The 21596-nt window shown below is 41.6% G+C and overlaps 1 protein-coding gene across 36 annotated transcripts in view; it reads right to left on the bottom strand.

The window, feature by feature from the left end:
• Nucleotides 1-5932: 5932 nt before the first annotated feature.
• The window catches only part of EIF4G3 (eukaryotic translation initiation factor 4 gamma 3), a 366672-nt gene continuing 351008 nt past the window's right edge, over nucleotides 5933-21596 (bottom strand). For 33 of the 36 annotated variants that reach the window (XM_063719739.1, XM_063719647.1, XM_063719663.1 and 30 more), the window contains 4 exons: nucleotides 14291-14437; nucleotides 12618-12699; nucleotides 10194-10340; nucleotides 5933-6963 (listed from right to left, as the gene is read on the bottom strand). In XM_063719739.1, the coding sequence (XP_063575809.1) occupies nucleotides 6782-6963; nucleotides 10194-10340; nucleotides 12618-12699; nucleotides 14291-14437 (558 nt within the window). In that variant the 3' untranslated portion in view covers nucleotides 5933-6781. The remainder of the gene's footprint in view (nucleotides 6964-10193; nucleotides 10341-12617; nucleotides 12700-14290; nucleotides 14438-21596) is intronic. The other 3 variants (XM_063719688.1, XM_063719713.1, XM_063719714.1) reach the window with 1 other exon arrangement.

Raw genomic sequence — 21596 nt, 5'->3', positions numbered from 1 at the left:
CCAGCTAATTTTTGTATTTTTTAGTAGAGAGAGTCTTGCCATGTTGGCCAGACTAGTCTTGAACTCCTGGCCTCAAGTGATCTGGCCACCTTGGCCACCCGAAGTGCTGGGATTACAGCTGTGAGCCACAGTGCCTGGCCCTCTGTTTTTTCCTATGTAAGATGAGCAGAAAAATGAATGAAGTATCTATAGGCTTGAGTCTTTTGGGTACCAGAATATTTTATTATTTTTTAGACAGTCTTGCTCTGTTACCCAGGCTGGAGTGCAATGGCGGGATCTTGGCTCACTGCGACCTCTGCCTCCCAGGGTCAAGCAGTTCTCCTGCCTCAGCCTCCCGAGTATCTGGGACTACAGGGGCCCACCACCACACCCGGCTAATTTTGTATGTTTTTAGTAGAGATGGAATTTTACCATGTTGGACAAGCTGGTCTCAAACTCCTGACCTCAAGTGATCTACCGACCTCGGCCTCCCAAAGTGCTAGGATTACAGGCGTGAGCCACTGCGCTTGGCCCAGAGTAATACACACACACACACACACACCAGAACTATGTTTTCTTTTCTTTTTTTTTTTTTTTTTTTGAGACAGAGTCTTGCTCTGTCGTCAGGCTGGAGTGTGGTGGCGCGATCTTGGCTCACTGAAACCTTCAACTCCCTGGTTCAAGCAATTCTCCTGCCTCAGCCTCCCAAGTAGCTGGGATTACAGGCACGCGCTACCATGTACAGTAATTTTTGTATTTTTAGTAGAGACGGTATTTCGGCATGTTGGCCAGGATGGTCTTGATCTCCTGACCTCATGATCCGCCTATTGTGGCCTCCCAAAGTGCTGGGATTACAGGGGTGAGCCACCGCGCCCAGCCCAGAACTATGTTTTCTAAAGGTCATAGTGCTCCATGTAAAAGCAGCTTACTCACCTGGCAAGAAAATGAAGTTTAAAATGTTGGCAGACCAAGAGGCTGAGATGCCCCAATAGCAACATACAAACCCAGTGAGTAAAAGCTTGGTTTCTAAATCCCATTCTCCTAGAAGAAACCAGGGATTCTTGTAGAAACGGCTGATTCTAGGACTGAGGCAGGGAAAATACAAGATATGTCTGTGGCATCTTGTGATGGCAGAAAGTACGTGCTCTAAAAACAAAAGTATCAGGGAATGTCAAGAGACACATAAGCCAACTTGAAAGAGCCCCTAATGGCTAAAGCTGGAACAATGTGAACAACAAAATCATGTACTATTGGGTTATAATTCAAAGTATGAAATATACATGAGCCCATACTGATATATACATATCCATGTGTGTACATTTATACATACACACATATAAATAAATATGAGTGACTAAATAAACAAATAGAGAAGAGAGACATCTTCCTTGTGGGAAAATTCCAAATAATTTAAGTAGACGCTTCCCACTCTAGAAAGGAAGTGAAGCTTAATTCTCTCCTACTCCCTCTCTCTTCCCAAGTGTAGGCTGGATTTAGTGACTGGCTTTCAAATAGACTGGAGTAAGAAAGGGGGGAAAGAAAAGTAACTATAGAGTGGAGAAACCTGGCAAACACCAACTTAACCAAATAAAGTTATCATGTGAGTATCTTGTACCTGCTGATATATGAGAAGAGAACTTCATTTATATGGTATTTGTGTTTTTATTTTTTAGAGACAGGGTCTCATTCTGCTGCCCAAGCTGAAATGCAGTGGCATGATCATAGCTCACTGCAGCCTTGATCTCCTGGGCTCAAGTGATTCTCCTGCCTTAGCTTCCTGAGCAGCTGGGACTATGGGTGTGCATCACCACGCCTGGCTAATTTTTAAGTATTTTTGTAGAGATTGGGGGATGGGGGGGGTCTTCCTATATTGCCCAGGCTGGTCTCAAACTCCTAGCTTCAAGTAATCCTCCTGCCTTGGTCTCCCAAAGAGCTGGGATTACAATATACAGTTATTTTTATCCAAAATACATAACCCCACTTTAATCATGAGAAAAACACCAGACAAATACAAATTGACAGACATTGTACAAAATGTCCCATTATTACTCCTCAAAATTGTCAAGGTCATGAAACAGACCAAAAAACTATCAAAGTCCAGAGGACACTAAGGAGATGATTCCTTAGATGCAATGTAGTATCACAGATTGCATCTTGGACCAGAAAAGGGACATTAGTGAAAATCTAAATAGTCTTAAGTTTAGTTACAAGCAACATACCAAAGCTGGTTTCTTAGTTTTGACAAATGTCCTATGGCAATATAAGATGTTATTATAAAGGGAACTGGGTGAGGGGTATATAGAACTTTCTGTAAAATCTGCAACTTTTCTGTAAGTCTGAAATTATTTCAAAATAAAACTTTAACTGAATAACATTTGGCATATGATTCTCTGTAGCTTAATGTATAAATCATCTCATGATTTGGTAATACACAGTGATGTCAGGTTTTTTTTTTTTTAAAGTCCCCAAACTAACAGATTATCATTTTTCCTTTTGAGGGACATATGGGATATTTTATGCCAGTGGGCATGTAGCATCTCTCTCCCTACTTGGCCTGAGCCTGTAATCCCAGCTACTTGGGAGGCTGAGGCAGGAGAATCACTTGAACCTGGGAGGCAGAGGCTGCAGTGAGCCAAGATCACACCACTGCACTCCCGCCTGGGCACCTGGGCGACAGATCAAGACTGTCAAGAAAAGAAAAAGCAAACAGAAAGTAACGTAAAATGTTACTCCCTACAAAATGGAGAATATGGAAGTACATGCTAATGACATAGTTGAAATTGAAAAACTGGATTCCTCTATTTTTTAAAATAATAAAACTTGAGTGATGAAAACAGAATTAGATACAGTAGCCTAAGATCTTCCCCCCACCAACTTAGAATTCTATTAACTTAAAAGGAGCCATTTGAAACAAAAAAAACTATGTCAAAAACTCCAGAATAACTTGTTTGGAGAGTGGTTTTAAAGCTGTCTCTAGATTTAATTGTTGCAAACAGCCTAGAATGAATTTTGAAATATAAAGAAAAAAAAAAACACAAACAAAGATCTGCCAGAGTAATAAGGGGCAGACACTTCTTAGTGGGATACGATGCTGATGCAGCATGTTAACAACCTCTAGCTTATCTGTTTTCATGAAGAGTATGAGATCCATGAAAGCAGAGCCTACTTTGGTCACTATTATCCTATCTCCACTTAGTGCACAGTAGATGTTGAGTTAAATATTGAACAAAACAAGTTCATGATGCAGTTATGGGCTGGCTTATTGGCCTATGCAAGAACCCAAAATAAGTTCATTTGAAAATTAGTATCATTTTCCTTTGTTAGAAATGACAAAATATTCATTTACTGAATAGCCATAAGTTGACTGGTTAGAAAATAGGTATAAGCACCTTAATAAATGCACTAAAAGAGGTATTGGGCCGGGTGCGGTGGCTCACGTCTATAATCCCAGCACTTTGGGAGGCCGAGGTGGGCGGTTCACCTGGAGTCGGGAGTTCAAGACCAGCCTGGCAAAACAAATATGGTGAAACCCCATCTCTACTTAAAATACAAAAAAATTAGCCAGGCATGGTGGCGCTTGCCTATACTCCCAGCTACTCGGGAGGCTGAGGCAGGAGAACTGCTTGAACCTGGGAGGCGGAGTTTGCAGTGAGCAAAGATCACGCCACTGCACTCCAGCCCGGGCAACAGAGCCAGACTCCATCTCAAAAAAAAAAAAAAAAAAAAAAAAAAAAGGCATTGGACCTGCTCCCAAATTTGAAATCGGTGAAGGAGCTTTTGCTACAGCTTGAAGGAGTGCTGGCATATCAATGTTGGCAATGTCACCTATTATATTAAAAGAAAAATTGCCAAACCCTATTTTCCAGTAAAAAGACTAGAGAGGGTAATAATCTTGACAATGTTTTGCAGTTCAGTTGATATTAGTAGGGGGCAATTATCTTACTTTGCTCATATTTTGTCATTAGGTAACTCCTAAGCCTAGCACACGTTCCGTGTCCACAGCTACTCAAAGCTTACTTTGTAGTCTCTTCAACATACTTCATGTTATAGGTGAGATTTCAAACATTATTTCTGTCATTGTACTAGAGATGTTTACATCTTAAGATATTTTTCAACCCTTTAATTGTTCTTTCAAAAATATTTCTCTCCTCCATTCCTTACACTTGTTAATATGTAAAATACTGATAACTAGGCCCTCTCTACTACCTGAAATCCCTCCCTGGTCAGACCCCTCCAAAAAACGCTACTGATTCTCAAGAGGCAGTTACCATCCTGTATTCCCCCAAACTCCCCTCCCTCAACCCCTTGAGTGCTGTCAATACCTTCTAAAAACTTCTATCACTCAGAGAAGATTCCTTGATCATAATCCTCTGCACTTTGATTCTGGAGGTTGTTTACTCAGTTGATCATAGAACCAGGCTGCTTCTCCCAATTGAGGGATCCCAGGCAAAGCCTGTGGTCAGGCTCCAAAACAGCTTTTCAAGCCCCATCTTTTACGGCTGATGCTGTTGCATACCCTTCAAAAGACTTTCAGGACTTGGTCCTTCAACAATAGTATTCTGTGGTGGTGTGTGCCTGTAGCTACTGGGGAGGGTGAGGCAGGAGGATCGCTTGAGCCCAGGAGTTTGAGGCTACAGTGAGCCATGATCAAGCCACTGCACTCCAACCTGGGTGACAGAGCAACACCCTGTCTCAAAACAAAACAAAACAAAAGCAGCATACAGCAGGGGTCCCCAGCCCCTGGGCCAAGGACACGTACTGGTCCATGGCCTGTTAGAAACTGGGCTGCACAGCAGAAGGTGAGTGGTGTGTGAGCAAGCGTTTCCACCTGAGCTCCGCCTCCTGTCAGATCAGCGGTGGCATTAGATTCTCACAGGAGCGCGAACCCCATTGTGAACTGCACATGTGAGGGATCTAGGTTGTGCATTGGGGACCAGTGGCATACAGCATTCCACCACTGAGAAATGGCCTCTGTGGGCTTATGTAGTGGGATCTTGTATTGTGTTCAACTACACTTCGGAAAAACATTTTATTGCTATAGAAAATTTTGTTCTTGTGTTTCACAAGTCTCGTCAAGTCTCTTAATGTGGATATTTCTTCAGAGATGGAAGCCAGCAGACATCTCTTGTTATCCAGACACAAAAGACAAAGACTATCTGGGAGTAGTCTGGCTTTCTTCATAAATACATTTTATAGGTTGATGGCCCACAAACAACTGAAATGGAAAACCATCTGTAGAGACTGCGACTTCATGAAAGGGTGGGAAAATTAGAAAGCACAGCACTCCAATATCTGTAGGAGAAGCACAGGCCCAAGCAGAGGCCCACAGTCAGCTTTATACTCACCAAAATGGCTTGAATGAGGTTGGAGTTGGCAGACAATGTGATCTGCATACATGGTATTGGCTTGATTTTTAACCCCCACCCCCACTTTTATAAAAATCCCACCCCCACTTTTGTAAAAGCATAATATAGCTTTTGGTTTTATTCATTCTTTAGAGGACATCTTTGGGTTTCTTAAGCATTGCAGGCAATTGATGGAAGATTTTAAAATCAGTGGTAGTGGCAGTCTCAAAGTGAATTATTGTCCTGAGTCCTGATACATACAGTGGAAAACTTAGTTATCTAAAGGACTGCCCTTGAGGCTTACTGTCCTGAACGCATTTTTAGTTAGTGTTGGAAACAAGTTTCACTGGACTCCCAGTGGTGCATTCCCACCCAAGCACAAGTGCCCTCCTTACCCACAAAGTAGCTTGCCTTTTCAGCGAGTAGAGACATATACACACATACATGTGCATGTACATACGTGCACATACACGCACATACACACACTCTCTCATTCTCTCTCGTTTTATCTCTCTCCCCTCAGGAGTGATTTGAATTAGACAATAAATAGCCAGACAGCACCCCCAGGAATGGGCACACATGCAGCAGCTGTCCAAAGGAGAAGTCACTTTACTTTCTTTTAAACTTGCAACGTTTGTCTTTATTTTGTTCTTTATATTTTCAAAGTGAAAAGAAATAGTATTGAGTCAATTTCTTTTTGTTTTTTTAAATATTTGTTCTATGTATTTACAAGCCTTAAAGTTGCTCTAAAGATTTCAAGAGTATTAAGAGTACTTTTCCCAGGGTAGCACTTTTTTTTTTTTTAAACAATTCTTGGAGTTCTGTGGTCCACAGCATTTCCTTCTGTTTCAATGTTATGTATGTTTTGATTACTATTGTAATTTTTTAAATTTTCTCAAGCAAGCTGAGAGGCAGGCAGAAAGATTTGATGCCCAAAAAAAAAAAAATCTTTCTTACCTTGTTCACCCCAAACTTTCTCAAATCTGGACTAAATGCTATACCTTAAAACAAACATGAGGTGCATCTTGAAGGGGAGGGAAATTTATTTCTCTGCTTTTCTATTATACAAGTTGTTTACAGAAACTGCAAATTAAAAAATTACACTGGCATTTGCAGTCCTTAAAATAAATTAAAAGTTCTCAACTTTTTTTTTTGCTAAACTTTTTTTTAAAGTATGAGTCCTTGTTTAAAAAGAAAAGATTAAAACAGAAAATATTTTCTATAAATAATACATGTATTTTGGTTTTAGTGCTCCCGCCCTAAGGTTTGAAGTTTACTTTTTTCCAGTACCTTTTTCCTCCATGATCACCTTTTTTTCTCTTTCCCCTCTCCCACTCGTGCACACGTGGGGGTTTCTGCGAGAATTGGCCTTGCTGCACTGTGATTGGCGAAGACGTGAAACTTTTTAAAAAAATACTTAAATTGTTTCTTTTGTTTCGTTTTGTGTATTTGAAGTTTTAGTTATCCTCAGACTCCTCTTCTGCTTCCCGCAGCCACGTGAAGAATGCCGTGACAGATTTCAGGGCCACGCCCTTCCCATTCTGCTCTGCAGGGTCCTTGCTGCTCTCCCACTTGTAGAAAGCATCCTCGGAGATCACCTCTTCATCATATAGACAATCAAAAAACATCCGCAGCAAATCTGCAAGGAGGTGAAAATAAACTATAAGCTTTGGGACACTGTAGTTATGAGGAAAAGAATATATTTCAAAATAATGAATGACTGAATAAATGTGCATTAATTCCTCCAGAAAAAAGCAATAATGACAATTCACCATACTTGCTCTTGACAGTATAAACAGCCCAACAACTTGTTTAAAGAAGAGGAAAAAAAGATTGAAGCAGTCTAAATTGTTTTTTATTCCTATTATTTTGTTCAATTTGAACTTTTTTTCTTTTTTTCTGTTTTTTTTTTGAGAGACAATCTTGTTCTGTCCCCAGGCTGGAGTGCAGTGGTGCGATCTTGGCTCACTGCAACCTCTACCTCCTGGGTTTAAGCAATTTTCCTGCCTCAGCCTCCCAAGTACCTGGGATTACAGGCGCCTGCCTGGGTTTAAGCAATTTTCCTGCCTCAGCCTCTCAAGTACCTGGGATTACAGGCGCCTGCCTGGGTTTAAGCAATTCTCCTGCCTCAGCCTCCCAAGTACCTGGGATTACAGGTGCCCGCCACCATGGTCAGCTAATTTTTGTATTTTAAGTAGAGAAGGGATTTCACCATGTTGGCCAGGCTGGTCTCGAACTCCTGACCTCAGGTGATCCGCTCATCTTGGCCTCCCAAAGTGCTGGGATTACAGGCGTAAGCCACCATGCCCGGACCAATTGGAACTATTTTCTGATACCAGTGAAGCTGTTTCATATCATGCTTATCTCAATCTAAACCCTATAAAATTTAAATACGAGTACTTTTTTACTTTCTTTTTACTATTTTCTGCGCTGCAAGTTTACTGTATTATTTTTACAAAATTTGGGGGGAGGGAGAAAGGCAGGATATGCTTTTTCTTCCTTGTAATGTTGTTCTAAAAATGAAGAGGTGGCTGGGCGCGGTGGCTCACACCTGTAATCCCAGCACTTTGGGAGGCCGAGGCAGGAGGATCACGAGGTCAGATCGAGACCATCCTGGCTAACACGGTGAAACCCCGTCTCTACTAAAAATACAAAAAATTGGCCGGGCATGGTGGCGGGCGCCTGTAGTCTCAGCTACTCGGGAGGCTGAGGCAGGAGAATGGCGTGAACCCGGCAGGCGGAACTTGCAGTGAGCTGAGATTGCGCCACTGCACTCCAGCCTGGGTGACAGAGCGAGACTCCGTCTCAAAAAAAAAAAAAAGAAGAGGTGATCATTCACATGGAAAACATGAGTAAAAGCTATCTCATCTGGATTTTATCCAGTGAAACTACACCTGTTATTTACTGTTTTAAACGTCCGAACTATCTGTGTGATTTTAATTCTCGGTTTTACTCTCATAGTAAAACTGAGAATTATAGTTATCATATATAATAAGTTATTATCTTATAGTTATTATAGTCGCTCTCCGATCATTCATATTAATGGAGGGAGGCAGTGGAATAAACAATAAATGCTAATCAATATTAGGTTTATCATGAGTCATATTAAGTTTTTTTTTTTTAAATGGAGTTTTGCTCTTTTTGCCCAGGCTGGAGTGCAGTGGCATGATCTCAGCTCATTGCAACCTCCGCCTCATGGGTTCAAGTGATTCTCCTGCCTCAGCCTCCCAAGTAGCTGGGATTACAGGCATGCGCCACCACGCCCAGCTAATTTTGTAGTTTTAGTAGAGACGGGGTTTCACCATGTTGGCCAGGCTGGTCTCAAACTCCTGACCTTGGGTGATCTGCATGCCTCGGCCTTTTTTTAAAAAGATTTATCTTTGTAATTATATTAGTCAAGCTAATATTATCAAATTATCTGATTCATGGTAGATTGTCTCTTCAGTTACACTATAAGGATAATTTGCTTTGATCTTTTCCTTTACCTCCAAGAGCGATTCAGGACTAGGAAAGAAGGAATTTTACAAAAGCGAAAATAAGGAAGTACCAAAGAACTACTTGAGTGCTCTCTCTAATAGCTATGTACTGCCCGCTTTAACAAATACCAACTGAATTTTCAAGATGTAATAAAAATCATTAGTTAACACCAAGTATCACTAAGACTTAAGTGTACAGGTTACTTTGTTTCATTAGCCAAGAATTAATCATAACTCTTAACTAAAAACTATTCTGAAACTCCTTAGTAAATATACCATGGTAAATACACTACATTTAGGGTCTTTGTTGAGTGTCTATAAAGATTCTAGAGTATCATCCTCAACATCATTAACCATTTTCATGCTCTAGACCTGTGTTGTCCAATATGGAAGCTATTAGTCAAACATGGCTATTTAAATTTAAAGTCAATAATTCAGTTCCTAAGTCACAACAGACATATTTAAGTATAGAATTGCCACATGTGGCTCATGGTTACCATACTCAATGGTATGGATATACACTTCCATCACTGTGGAGTTTTATTAGGCCTGCCCTGGAATGGGGATGAAATAACCTAACCTAAATAGTCTTCTTGTTGTGATATTTTCATACAAACATATAACAAATTCATTTTTTTTTTTTTTGGACGGAGTCTTGCTCTGTTGTCCAGGCTGGAGTGCAGTGGCACAATCTTGGCTCACTGCAAACTCCGCCTCCCAGGTTCAAGTGATTCTCGTGCTTCAGCTTCCTGAGTAGCTGGGACTACAGGCACATGCCACCACACCTAGCCAATTTTTGTATTTTTGTATTTTTGTATTTTTTTTTTTTGAGACAGAGTCTCACTCTGTCACCAAGCTGGAGTGCAGTGGCATGCTCTTGGATCGCTGTAACCTCCGCCTCCTGGGTTCAAGCGATTCTCCTGCCTCAGCCTCCCAAGTAGCTGGGATTACAGGCGCCCGCCACCACACCTGGCTAATTTTTTGTATTTTTAGTAGAGACAAGGTTTCACTGTGTTAGCCAGGATGGTCTCGATCTCCTGACCTCATGATCCATCCGCCTTGGCCTCCCGAAGTGCTGGGATTACAGGTGTGAGCCACCGTGCCCAGCTATTTCTGTATTCTTAGTAGGGATAGGGTTTCACCATGTTGGCCAGGCTGGTCTTGAACTCTTGACCTCAAGTGATCTGCCCGCCATGGCCTCCCAAAGTGCTGGGATTATAGGCGCAAGCTACTGCACCCAGCCAAATTCAGATTTATTAAAGTTACTTATATGAGTTTGTGTTATTAGTGATTCTTTTATTGTCCTTTGTTCAAACGCTAAATCATCTCTAAGTCCTGGCTTGGATAAATCTCACTCATTGGTTAGATTAACTGTAACATGAGATAAACTTACTGGCAGGTTGATCAAGTTTTACTATCGATGCTTGTAGTGCATAAAGTGCTTGCAGTTCCTTCTCTGTATCTGAGTCTAGGTACTTGAGTAAGATCGGCACTCTCTGCTTGATAACAGCAGTGTCCACTCTGAAGGTAGAAGAGTCGGCTAAAGGTGATAGAAGAACTAGGAATTACATTTAAGGAGTTAACATAGAATTATCTTTAATTTTCTTTCTTTTTTCTTTTTTTGAGACAGAGTCTCACTCTATTGCCCAGGCTGCCGTGCAGTGGCACAATCTAAGCTCACTGCAACCTCCATCTCCCAGGTTCAAGCGATTCTCCTGTCTCAGCCTCCCAAGTTGTTAGGACTACAGGCGCCTGCCACCAGGCCTGACTAATTTTTTTGTGTATTTTTAGCAGAGACGGGGTTTCACCATGTTGGTCAGACTTGTCTCAAACTCCTGACCTCAGGTGATCCACCCACCTCAGCCTCCCGAATTGCTGGGATTACAGGCATGAGCCACTGCTCCTGGCCTCTTTCTTCTTCTTCTTCTTATATTTTAGTTTTTTAAATAATAGAGACAAGGTCTCGCTATATTGCCTAAGCTGGTCTTGAACTCTTGGGCTCAAGCAATCCTTCTGCCTTGGCCTCCCAAAATGCTGGGATTACAGGCACGAGCCACTGCACCTGGCTGATTTTCAATTTTCTGAGTACAAAGGACCCATATGGCTCTACAAGAGAAGAGGAGGCAAGAAGGTTTAAGGCAAATATTTTGAAATCCAAAATGCTCTGAAATTATTAATGAGACATTCTCTCACAAATAATAAAAAATATGGAGGGGGAGGCATTTTGAATGCTGGTTTCCCTCAGGAGTAGCGTACCCAATTATCTTTAATTATAATCAAACAGCGACAGTGGTTTTATGACAAACTACAAAAGCAAAATTAATCAAATGTCTTACCATAAAAAAAGATAAGTGAGGTGATAGATATGTTAATTAATTTGATTCAATCATTCCACATTGGACATGTATATCAAAACATCACATTGTACCCCATAAACATATACAATTATAATTTGTCAATCAAAAATAAATGAAACATGGAGTAGGAATTTCCAGTGAGTATTTAAAAAAAGCAACATAAAAAAGCAACATTAGAAAAGGAAATTAAAGTGACACTTAATACAAATCTTTTCAGAAGGCTAAAATAATTGGAACCATTTTGTTATTACTAGGATAAAAACTAACTGTGGCAGTGGCAGATAACATACCTAATCTAGGCCTTTTGAGGGAAAGGAATGATAAAAAGGGGCTGAGAAATGAAAAGCATCCTCAGTACGAAGACACATAAGGGTTTATATTATCTGTAAGTTATCACTAAGACGCAATTTTGTTTTTAAAAGCAGATTTTGCTTTTAAAATCTGGCCATCATGGCTCATGCCTGTAATTCCAGCTACTCAAGAGGCTGAGGCGATAGGATCCGCTTAAGCCCAGGAGTTCAGGTCCAGCCTGGGCAACACAGTGACCCCCACCATCTCAAGAAAACGAAAACCAAACAGCTTTTGGACTTCCCAACTCGAATTTTAAAACATGAAAGTCTTATGATGGTTCTATGGATACTGAAAATGATTTTTAAAAATTTCATGAAGACTTTCTACTTAGCTTTGTTATTTATCTCATTAAAGAACACTGAAAATAAATTCATTGCAAATCTTAAATTACAATTCTGAAGCTATATTAAGTGGCAGAAAGCTATCTTCAAAAATAATAGAGACAGACTTGAAATTCTGAGACACCTTTTGCACTGATGAATTTTTTTTCTTACTTCAGTGACAGAAGTATGAATTTCTATCTGCAACTAAAGAGATGACTTCATTGAATAATGTTAAATATTGTATACAGCTTGGAATATTTGGGATTTCTACTGACCCTAATCCTATCAATATTAACAATTCATAAACCAATAAAATTGTCTTATCATATAAAATAAAGTCAACAAAGAATAGGACAAACTGTTGATATTTTTTTCTTCATATATGTACTTACATAACATGACTTTTTTGATGAGAATAACCCTATACTGATAATTAGATTAAGAATATTCAACCCATTCATTATAATTCATGATTGGAAGGAGGAGGCGGCACCGAATGTTAGAGGTGAAAAGATAAAGAAAAAGCTACACGCAACGTAGTGAAAAACAACCCAAGGAGCATGCAAGGCATGTGGTAGCTGGTTAGATCTGGGTTCTCTGTAGGCGGAGCAGCTATTTGTCTCCACGCTTGAGACAACCAGGCATCACAGACAGAAAGGACAGTGCACAGAAAAGTGAGCTACATAGGGGAAGTTTTGAAAACAATGTAAAATCAAACTATATACTTAGTAGTTGACATAATGGGGATTTCAGATGTTATGAGCTGCCTTCAGAAATGTTACTTACCTACAATAGCTGCTTTACAAACAGCAGTCATTAAAGCTCTAAGGAATGTAGGTGAACTCATCTGGATCTCATCTAGATTAGCCTGAAGTCAAAAAGAAATAAAACAATTAAAGATAATCTTGCTCAGCCAGGCACAGAGGCTCATGCCTGTAATCCCAACACTTTGGGAGGCCGAGACAGGAGGATCACTTCAGGCTAGGAGTTGAGACCAGTCTGGGCAATATAGTAAGACCCTATCTCTATTAAAAAAAAAAAAAAAAAAAAAAAAGCTGGGTATGGTGGCACATGCCTGTGTTCCCAGCTACCTGGGAGACTAAGGTGGGAGGACTGCTTGATCCCAAGAATTTGAGGCTGCAGTAAGCTATGACTGCACCACTGCACTCCAGCATGGGCGACAGAGCGAGACCTTGTCTCAAGAAAACAAAAAACAGGCTGGGTGCAGTGGCTCATGCCTGTAATCCCAGCACTTTGGGAGGCTGAAGAGGATGGATCACCTGAGGTCAGGAGTTCGAGACCAATCTGGCCAACATGGTGGAACCGTCTCTACTAAAAACACAAAAATCAGCTGGGCATGGTGGCAGGCAGAGGCTGAGGCAGGAGAATCGTTTGAACCTGGGAGGTGGAGGCTGCAGTGAGCCAAGACTGCACCACTGCACTCCAGACTGGGCGACAAGAGCAAAACTCCATCTTAAAAAAGAAACAAAAAACAAAAAAAGATACCCTTGCGCACCAGAGAAATGATCTCCTGAACATCAGGACTGATCTGGCACTAAGAACAGATGAGTCACTTTTTTTTTTTTTGAGACAGAGTCTCGCACAGTCACCCGGGCTGGAGTGCAGTGGTGCGATCTCGGCTCACTGCAACCTCTGCCTCCCAGGTTCAAGCGATTCTCCTGCCTCAGCCTCCCGAGTAGCTGGGACTACAGGAGCCCTGCCTCAGCCTCCCGAGTAGCTGGGACTACTCAGCTAATTTTTTAGTACTTTTAGTAGAGACGGGGTTTCACTATGTTGGCCAGGCTAGTCTCAAACTCTCACCTCGTGATCTGCCCATCTCGGCCTCCCAAAGTGCTGGGATTACAGGCATGAACCATCGCACCCAGACCAAATGAATCACGTTTTTGCACATTCTTGCTAAAATTAAATGTCCAATTCATTGAAAAATAATTTGGCTATTGCCAGTTCTATGTGCAAATATTTGAATTAGCAGTATTTACTTTTCAGGGCCCTTCCCACTGCCTATCCTCTACTCATTCAATTATACAGTGTTATGTACTTGTACATTTGGAAGTATAACCACTTAAAAACATATTTGATTCCTCAATAAATAATCCATATTAAGATAATCTACTCAATCTATGAAAGAACGACACCATAACTGCAGTGTATTTTAATGACTACTTACTCAGAAGCATGTAACTATTTTTACATGTGCCAACACTGCTTTTTCATCTTAATTTTAATGTGAATTAGAAGTTAATCTCAAGCATTACTTAACCCCTTAAGTGGTGAGAAAAATGTTACTCTTTTCTAAGGATGGCAAAACAAAAGCATTTAAAAACTAATTTCATTAAGGTTAAAAATTCATGAAGTGAACAGATAGGTAAGCGAATTAAGGGGATCCCACAAGACTCTTTCCTGTAGAGGTATCAGGGAAGGTGACATAGTCTTTATACCTCTACCCAGTCAAAGATCTGTTCATCATTCGCTTTGTCCTCAATAATGAGTTTCTCAAGTCGCTTATATAGCTCTTCGGCAGACAGTTCTTTCTTTGAAAGTGCTTCAGAGGAACAGGGACTGTCAGACTCTATGAAGTCCAACTTCTGAAACATAAAAGGTGGAACATATTAATATATTAATATAATTCTATGTTATTATTATCCTGAGAGAAGAACAAAGTCATAGGTTACGTCTTCTATTTTACATGGAATCAAAATGATCAGCAGAGGCTATTTTATGTTTGTAGTTTTTTTTTTTTGTTTTTTTTTTTTGAGTCAGGGTCTTGCTCTGTCACCCAGGCTGGAGTTTGGCTCACTGCAACTTCCACATCACAGGCTCAAGTAATCCTCCCACCTCAGCATCCTGAGTAGCTGGGACTCCAGACCCACACCACCACACTTGACTATTTTTTTGTATTTTTAGTAGAGAAGGGGTCTTGCCATGCTGCCCAGGCTGGTCTTGAACTCCTGAGCTCAAGCAATCCACCCTCCTTGGCCTCCCAAAGACTGGGATTACAGGCATGACTCACCACGCCCAACCTGTTTGTATTATAGTTTTGAAAGATTGTCAGTCCCTTCTGAATATTTTTCCAACTTCTCATGCTGTGTATCTTAAAAAGGAAGGAAATAAACCCCCTATAATTATCTCTAGGCTATGGTTACATGCAAATAATCTTGAGCTTCAGTCTTCCCCTTAGCTGCAACATAACTCTTTAAGGCAGGATAGGAGCCCTAGAAAAGGGTACAATTTCACTCTCTTTCTGCAACCTATGGTTTAATATTAGTATTGGTACTCAGCAGCTATCAAAACTAGATAGTTTTGGCTTTGTTAAATTGTGGCCATTTAGAATATAGGTGTGAAAAATGATGCTATAATTGTTTAGCACTTAGATACATAGTTTTAAAAAATCTATAATAAGGCTGGGTGCAGTGGCTCACACCAGTAATCCCAGCACTTTGGGAGGCCAAGGCAGGAGGAGTGTACGAGTCCAGGAGTTTGAGACCAGCCTGGGCAACATGGCAAAACCCCGTCTCTACCAAAACAAATACCAAAATTAGCCAGGTGTTGTGGTGTGTGCCTGTGATCCCAGCTACTCAGGAGGCTGAGATGGGAGGATTGCTTGAGCATGGGAGGTTGGGGCTGCAGTGAGCTGTCATTGTGCCACTGCACTGCAGCCTGGCAATAGGGCAAGATCCTGTCTCAAAAAGAAAAAAAAATCTATAATCAAAATTGTTCATAATTTTCAAGGGACTAAAGAAATGAGGTACGTAGGTATGCCTTGCTTTATGTGGTTTCATTACACAAAAACCATAAAGATGAAAATATTAAGGATTACTCACATTAGGTTTTCTCTAATACTCTTGAATACTCTGGTATGGCCCTATACCCTATCCCCAATCCACAAAGTGAAAACCACGGTCTTGAATTCTGTCATCTGATTGTTCCGTTTCTACCACTTACGTAGCATCTCTAAATGACATTTCCCAATAAGGTTTTATTATTTATTTATTTTTGACTTGGGGGTCTCACTATGTTGCCAGGTTGGACTTGAACTCTGGGGCTCAAAGATCCTTCTGCCTCAGCCTCCCAAGCAGCTGAGACTACAGGGTGCAACACTGCACCCAGCTCCATAAGGTTTTAGAAACATGGCTCAATATTACAAACAATTCTTCTGATTTAGTATTGGACATCCAATCCATGATGCTCCAATATATGCAAAAAAGCACAACATGAAGGCCATAAGCTCTTTAAGCAAACTGAAAGTCAAGATACAGGCCAAGTGTTTTTCAACCTCATTTTTCAAACTATACTCTAAACATTTTTATATATTCATTTTATTATATATATATTATTTTGCCTTTTTTTTCTTTTAAACTGAAGTCTCATTTATTTATTTAGACAGGGTCTTGCTCTTTCGCTCAGGTTACAGTGCAGTGGCACTATCAAGGCTCACTGCAGCCTTGACCTCCAATTGCTTTTTTTTTCTTTTAAACTGAAGTCTCACATTTATTGATTTATTTATTTAGACAGGGTCTTGCTCTTTTGCCCAGGTTGCAGTGCAATGGCACTATCATGGCTCACTGCAGCCTTGAACTCCCAGGCCAAGTGATCCTTAGCGAACTAATGCAGGAACAAAAAACCAAATACTGCATGTTCTCACTTATAGGTGGGAGCTAAATGGTGACAACACATGGACACATAGAGGGGAACAACACACACGAACCTATCAGAGGGCAGAGGTTGGGAGGAGGGAGACGATCAGGAAAAATAACTAATAGGTACTAGGCTTAATACCTGGGTGACAAAATAATCTGTAAAGCAAACCCCCATGACACAAGTTTACCTATAGAACAAACCTGCACACGTACCCCTGACCTTAAAATAAAAGTTAAATTAACAAAAAAAGAGGAGTCAGGGAGAGGGAGTGGAGAAGGAGGAAAGAGGGGAGAGGAGAGAGGAGAGGAGACAGAGAGACCAGAGAGAGAAAGAAAGAGAGAGACACAGAGAGAGAGAGAGACAGAGAGGGAGATACTATTGATGGCAGCGGCTGCTGCCATCACGCTCGCTGCAGCAGGGAGGTGCAGCTGGGGCTGTACACTGCATGGAGCTGGTGGGAGCCCTACCCCTTCTGAGTTGGGATGGGAGCTGCCTGTGCTACTGCAGCTACCCATACCGCAGCTGCAGACCCAGGCCTCCTGCTCTTTGGAGCAGGCAGGAGCCCTGCCCTCCCACCCAAACTGCAGCTGTGGATCCGAGCCTCTCTTGAGGGAGCAGGCAGGATCTCCCCTCCTGGGTGCTGTTGCAGCTGCCTGACCTGTGGCTGCAGACCTGGGCCTCCCGTTCCACAAAGCAGGCAGGGGACGGGAAAAGGGGGAGCCCTGCCTCTTCTGAGTTGGTGGGGTGGGAGCTCTGGGGTGCAGCTGTGGCTGCCCTCCCAGGCATGCAGCACCCGGGCGTCTGTGCAGTCAGCACCCTCGGGTGTCCCAGGAAAGACCCCCTGTCCCTGCAGGCTCAGGGTTGCCTGCTCTCCGATCTTGGAGTGGGGTTGGGACCAAGCCCCAGGGCCATGAATGGCAGCAGGAGGCAGACAGAGTCCTGGGTGGAAGGGGGCAGGGTCCCCAGTAAGGCCCCACCCTCAGGCCAGGGAGGACCTGAAGGCTGGGGGCTGGGATGCCAGTCCAGCAGAGTGGAGTAGGGGCTCATGGTGCCTCTTCCAGGCCCAACCATGGCCGCCTATGGACCAATCGGCATGCACTTCTTCCCCTCTGAGGTATAAAAGCCCTGGGCTCAGCCAGAACAGGGCAGCAGATGGCCAGAGGACAAAGAGGGTAGAGAGACCATAGGAAGACCAGCTGCAGAGAAGAATGCCTTCTCTGCTGAGAGCTGCAGAGATGACCTGCCAGCAGAGAGGAGGTACCCTCTCCACTGAGAGCTTCAGAGACCTGCAGAAATGTCCAAATGACCTGCCTGTGGAGAGGAGCCATCCTCTCCAGGGCCTCCTCTCTACAGAGAGCTGAACGCTCCATGGGACAACCTGCCTACTAGAGAGGAGCTACCCATTCCTCTGAGCTGTTCTAACACTAAATAAAACTCTTCTTCACCCTTCATTTGTTTGCATACCTCATTCTTCCTGGACACAGGAAAAGAACTCGGGCAAAGGTGCCATGGCCACAGAGGTTTCTGGCCAAAAAAATCGACACTCCAGAGATCCCGTAACACTACTGCTTAAATACTTTTGATAGTCACAGCCCTAAAAGATACTTTAGCATGAAAGGGTTGAAATAACAGCCAGCCCCAGCACTGGCCTCTCAGTCAACTAAAAGTCAGTTAAAAGACACAAATCCAATCCTTGGAAAATGAAGTCCTTATTGTTCAACCTGGCACCAGCAAGTTGCACCAGAAATGGTGTGATGCCAGTTTCCTAGCGGTCTGCCACAGGGCTGGGTACTGGTAAGTTCTATGCAAAATTCCCAAATTCACTGAAATTTATCAGACTCTTTTTTCATTATGCAATCCCCTGGTGTTGATAATGCATGTATTTAACGAGACTCCACAGTTCTAAAACAGTTGGCTCTAACAGATCTTGCCAGTTCAATAGTTGTGTCAGTGGAAGGATTGAATCCTGGAACTTCACCATCTTCCCTATTATGTACACTTCCCTATTATGTATACATCACCATCTTCCCTATTATGTATACTTCCCTATTATGTATACATCACCATCTTCCCTATTATGTATACTTCCCTATTATGTACACTTCACCATCTTCCCTATTATGTATACATAAATTTTCAAATATTAAAGCCACCTTACATTTGTGGGATAAACCCTACCTTATTATTATTATTATTTTTTTCCCAATATGGAGTCTTGCTCTGTCACCCAGAGCTGGAGTACAATAATGTGATCTTGGCTCATTGCAACCTCTGCCTCCTGGGTTCAAGCAATTTTCCTGCCTCAGCCTCCTGAGTAGCTGGGATTACAGGCGTGTGCTACCACACCTGGCTAATTTTTGTATTTTTAGTAGAGACGGAGATTCACCATGTTGGCCAGGCTGGTCTCGAACTCCTGACCTCGTGATCCGCCCACCTCGGCCTCCCAAAGTGCTGGGATTACAGGCGTGAGCCACCATGCCCAGCCAATCCTACCTTATTATAATGTATTACTCTTATTATATATTGTTGGATTTGATTTTCTAAAATTGTATTGGGAATTTTTTCTCAATGTTTATGAGGCATATTGGTCTACAGATTTTTGAAGTGTCTTTGGTTTTGGTATCAGACTAATGCTGGCCTCATAGAAGTACTCATCCCTCTTCAATATTCTGGAATAGTTGTAGAATTCTTTTGTTAAATGGGTATTATTTCCGCTTTAAATGTTTGGTAGTTTGCCAGTGAAACCATTTAAGCCTGGAGTTGTTTTGTGGTAACATTTTTAACTAATGAATTCAATCTCTTTAATAGATATGCAGGTTATCCATCTCTTGAGACAGCTCTAGTAGTTTCTATCTTTTAAGAAATTTGTGGCTGAGCACAGTGGCTCACGCCTGTAATCCCAGCACTTGGGAGGCCGAGGCAGGTGGATCACCCGAGGTAGGGAGCTCAACACCAGCCTGACCAACATGGAGAAACCCCATCTCTACTAAAAATACAAAATTAGCCAGGCGTGGTGGCACATGCCTGTAATCCCAGCTACTTGGGAGGCTGAGGCAGGAGAATCACTTAAACCCAGGAGGCAGAGGTTGTGGTGGGCAAAGATCACGCCATTGCACTCCAGCCTGGGCAACAAGAACGAAACTCTGTCTCAAAAAAAACAAAAAAAAACAAAAAGAAGTTTGTTCATTTCAACTAGTTCAACTAGATCGATGTATTCAACTAGTGTTATTTCTTTTTGAAGACAGGGTCTCACTCTGCTGTCTAGGCTGGAGTGTAGTGGCATGATTACAGCTCACTGTAGCCTTGACCTCCCAGGCTCAAGCAATCCTCCCACCTCAGCTTCTCAAGTAGCTATGATTACAGGCATGTACCACTATGCCTGGCTTATTTTTGTATTTTTTGTAGAGATGAGATTTTACCATGTTGCCCAGGTTGGTCTTGAACTCCTAGGCTCAAGCAATTTGCCTGCCTTGGCCTCTCAAAGTGCTGGAATTATAGGCATGAGCCACCATGCCTGGCTGATGTATTTATTGACATAAAGATTATTCATAAAATTTCCTCACCCACTTTTATGTATAGAATCTGTGCTGATGTTACTGCTTTCATTCCAGATATTAGTAATATGTACCTTCTTTTCAAACTTTTTTTCATGATCAATATGGCTAGAGGTTTATCACTTTTATCTTCTCAAAGAACCAGCTTTTTTTTTTTTTGAGACGGAGTCTCGCCCTTTTGTCCAGGCTGGAGTGCAATGGTGCAATCTTGGCTCACTGCAACTTCTGCCTCCTGGAGAATCAGCTTTTGATTTCACTGGTCTTTCTCTAAAAAGTTTTCTATTTCATTGATTTCTGATATAATGTTTATTATTTCCTTTATTCTATTTACTTGGAGCTTCATTTGCTCTTATTGTTCTAATTTCTGTCTTTTTTTTTTTTTTTTTTTTTTTGGTGATAGGGTCTTGCTCTGTTGCCTGGGCTGGTCTCTCAAGTTCCTGGGCTCAAGCAATCTTCCTGCCTTGGCCTCCCAAAGTGTTGGGATTACAGGCATGAGCCATTGTGTCCGGCCTTATTTTTCTAATTTCTTAAGGTTGAAGCTGAGGTTATTGACCTTTCTTCTTTTCTAAATATCGATGATATGTTGTGTTTCCGTTTTCATTCAGTTAAAAATGTTTTTTACTGTCATGTTTGATTTCCTCTTTGACCCATGGGTATTTAGAAGTATGCTGTTAAGTTTCTCAGTATGCATTGCCCTAATTCTTAAAGGTTAGTTCAGCTGCACAGGGAATTCTCCATTTACTGCTCGTTTCTCAGCACTCTGAGATTATTGTACCACCTTCTGGCTTTCATGGTTGCTACTGCAAAGTCTAATTTTTTGTGTATTTTTTTTTGAGGGGGAGGCAGGTAGGTAATGTGCTTCTTCTTTCCAGCTTCTTTAAAATCTTTCATTTGTCTTTGGTATTATGCAGTTTTACTAAAATATAATTATCCTGTATGGCATATATGGGCTTTCATTATAGATTTGTATATTTTATCACTTCTAGAAGTCTCAGCCACTGTCTCTTCAAATATTGCCTCTTCTCCATTCAGGCTAATTTTCCTTCTGGGACTCCAATTAGATAGGTTAGATGTTCTCTCATTCTTTCCTCCAAATCTCCTAACATATTAACATATCTTAGATAGCTACCTACAGATTTTGGTGTGTGTGTGTGTGTGTGTGGCTTTTGTTTATTTGTTTAATTTATTTTTTATTTTTTATTTTTGATAGGCTCTTGCTTTGTCTGTCAGGTTGGAGTGCAGTGGTGTGATAGATACTCACTGCAGCCTTAAACTCCCAGGCTCTAGTGATCCTTTTGCCTCAGTCTCTCGCGTAGCTTACGACTACAGGTGCAGCAATACACCTAGCTATTTTTTTTTAGTAGAGACAGGTCTCACTATGTTGTCCAGGCTGATCTCCAACTCCTGGCTTCAAGAGATTCTCTTGCCTCAGCCTCCCAAAGTGCTAGGATTATAGGCAGGAGCCACTGCACCCAACCTTTTCTTTTTTTCTTTTTTTTTTCCAAATCTCTTTAACCATTTTGACTAGTCTCTTGTTTGCTCATTTTTGTGA

The sequence above is a fragment of the Pongo abelii genome, chromosome 1 (assembly GCF_028885655.2).
Source record: "Pongo abelii isolate AG06213 chromosome 1, NHGRI_mPonAbe1-v2.0_pri, whole genome shotgun sequence".
Lineage (NCBI taxonomy): Eukaryota > Metazoa > Chordata > Mammalia > Primates > Hominidae > Pongo > Pongo abelii.
The sequence above is the reverse complement of the archived record's forward strand: the minus strand, read 5'-3'. Positions and strand labels throughout refer to the sequence as shown.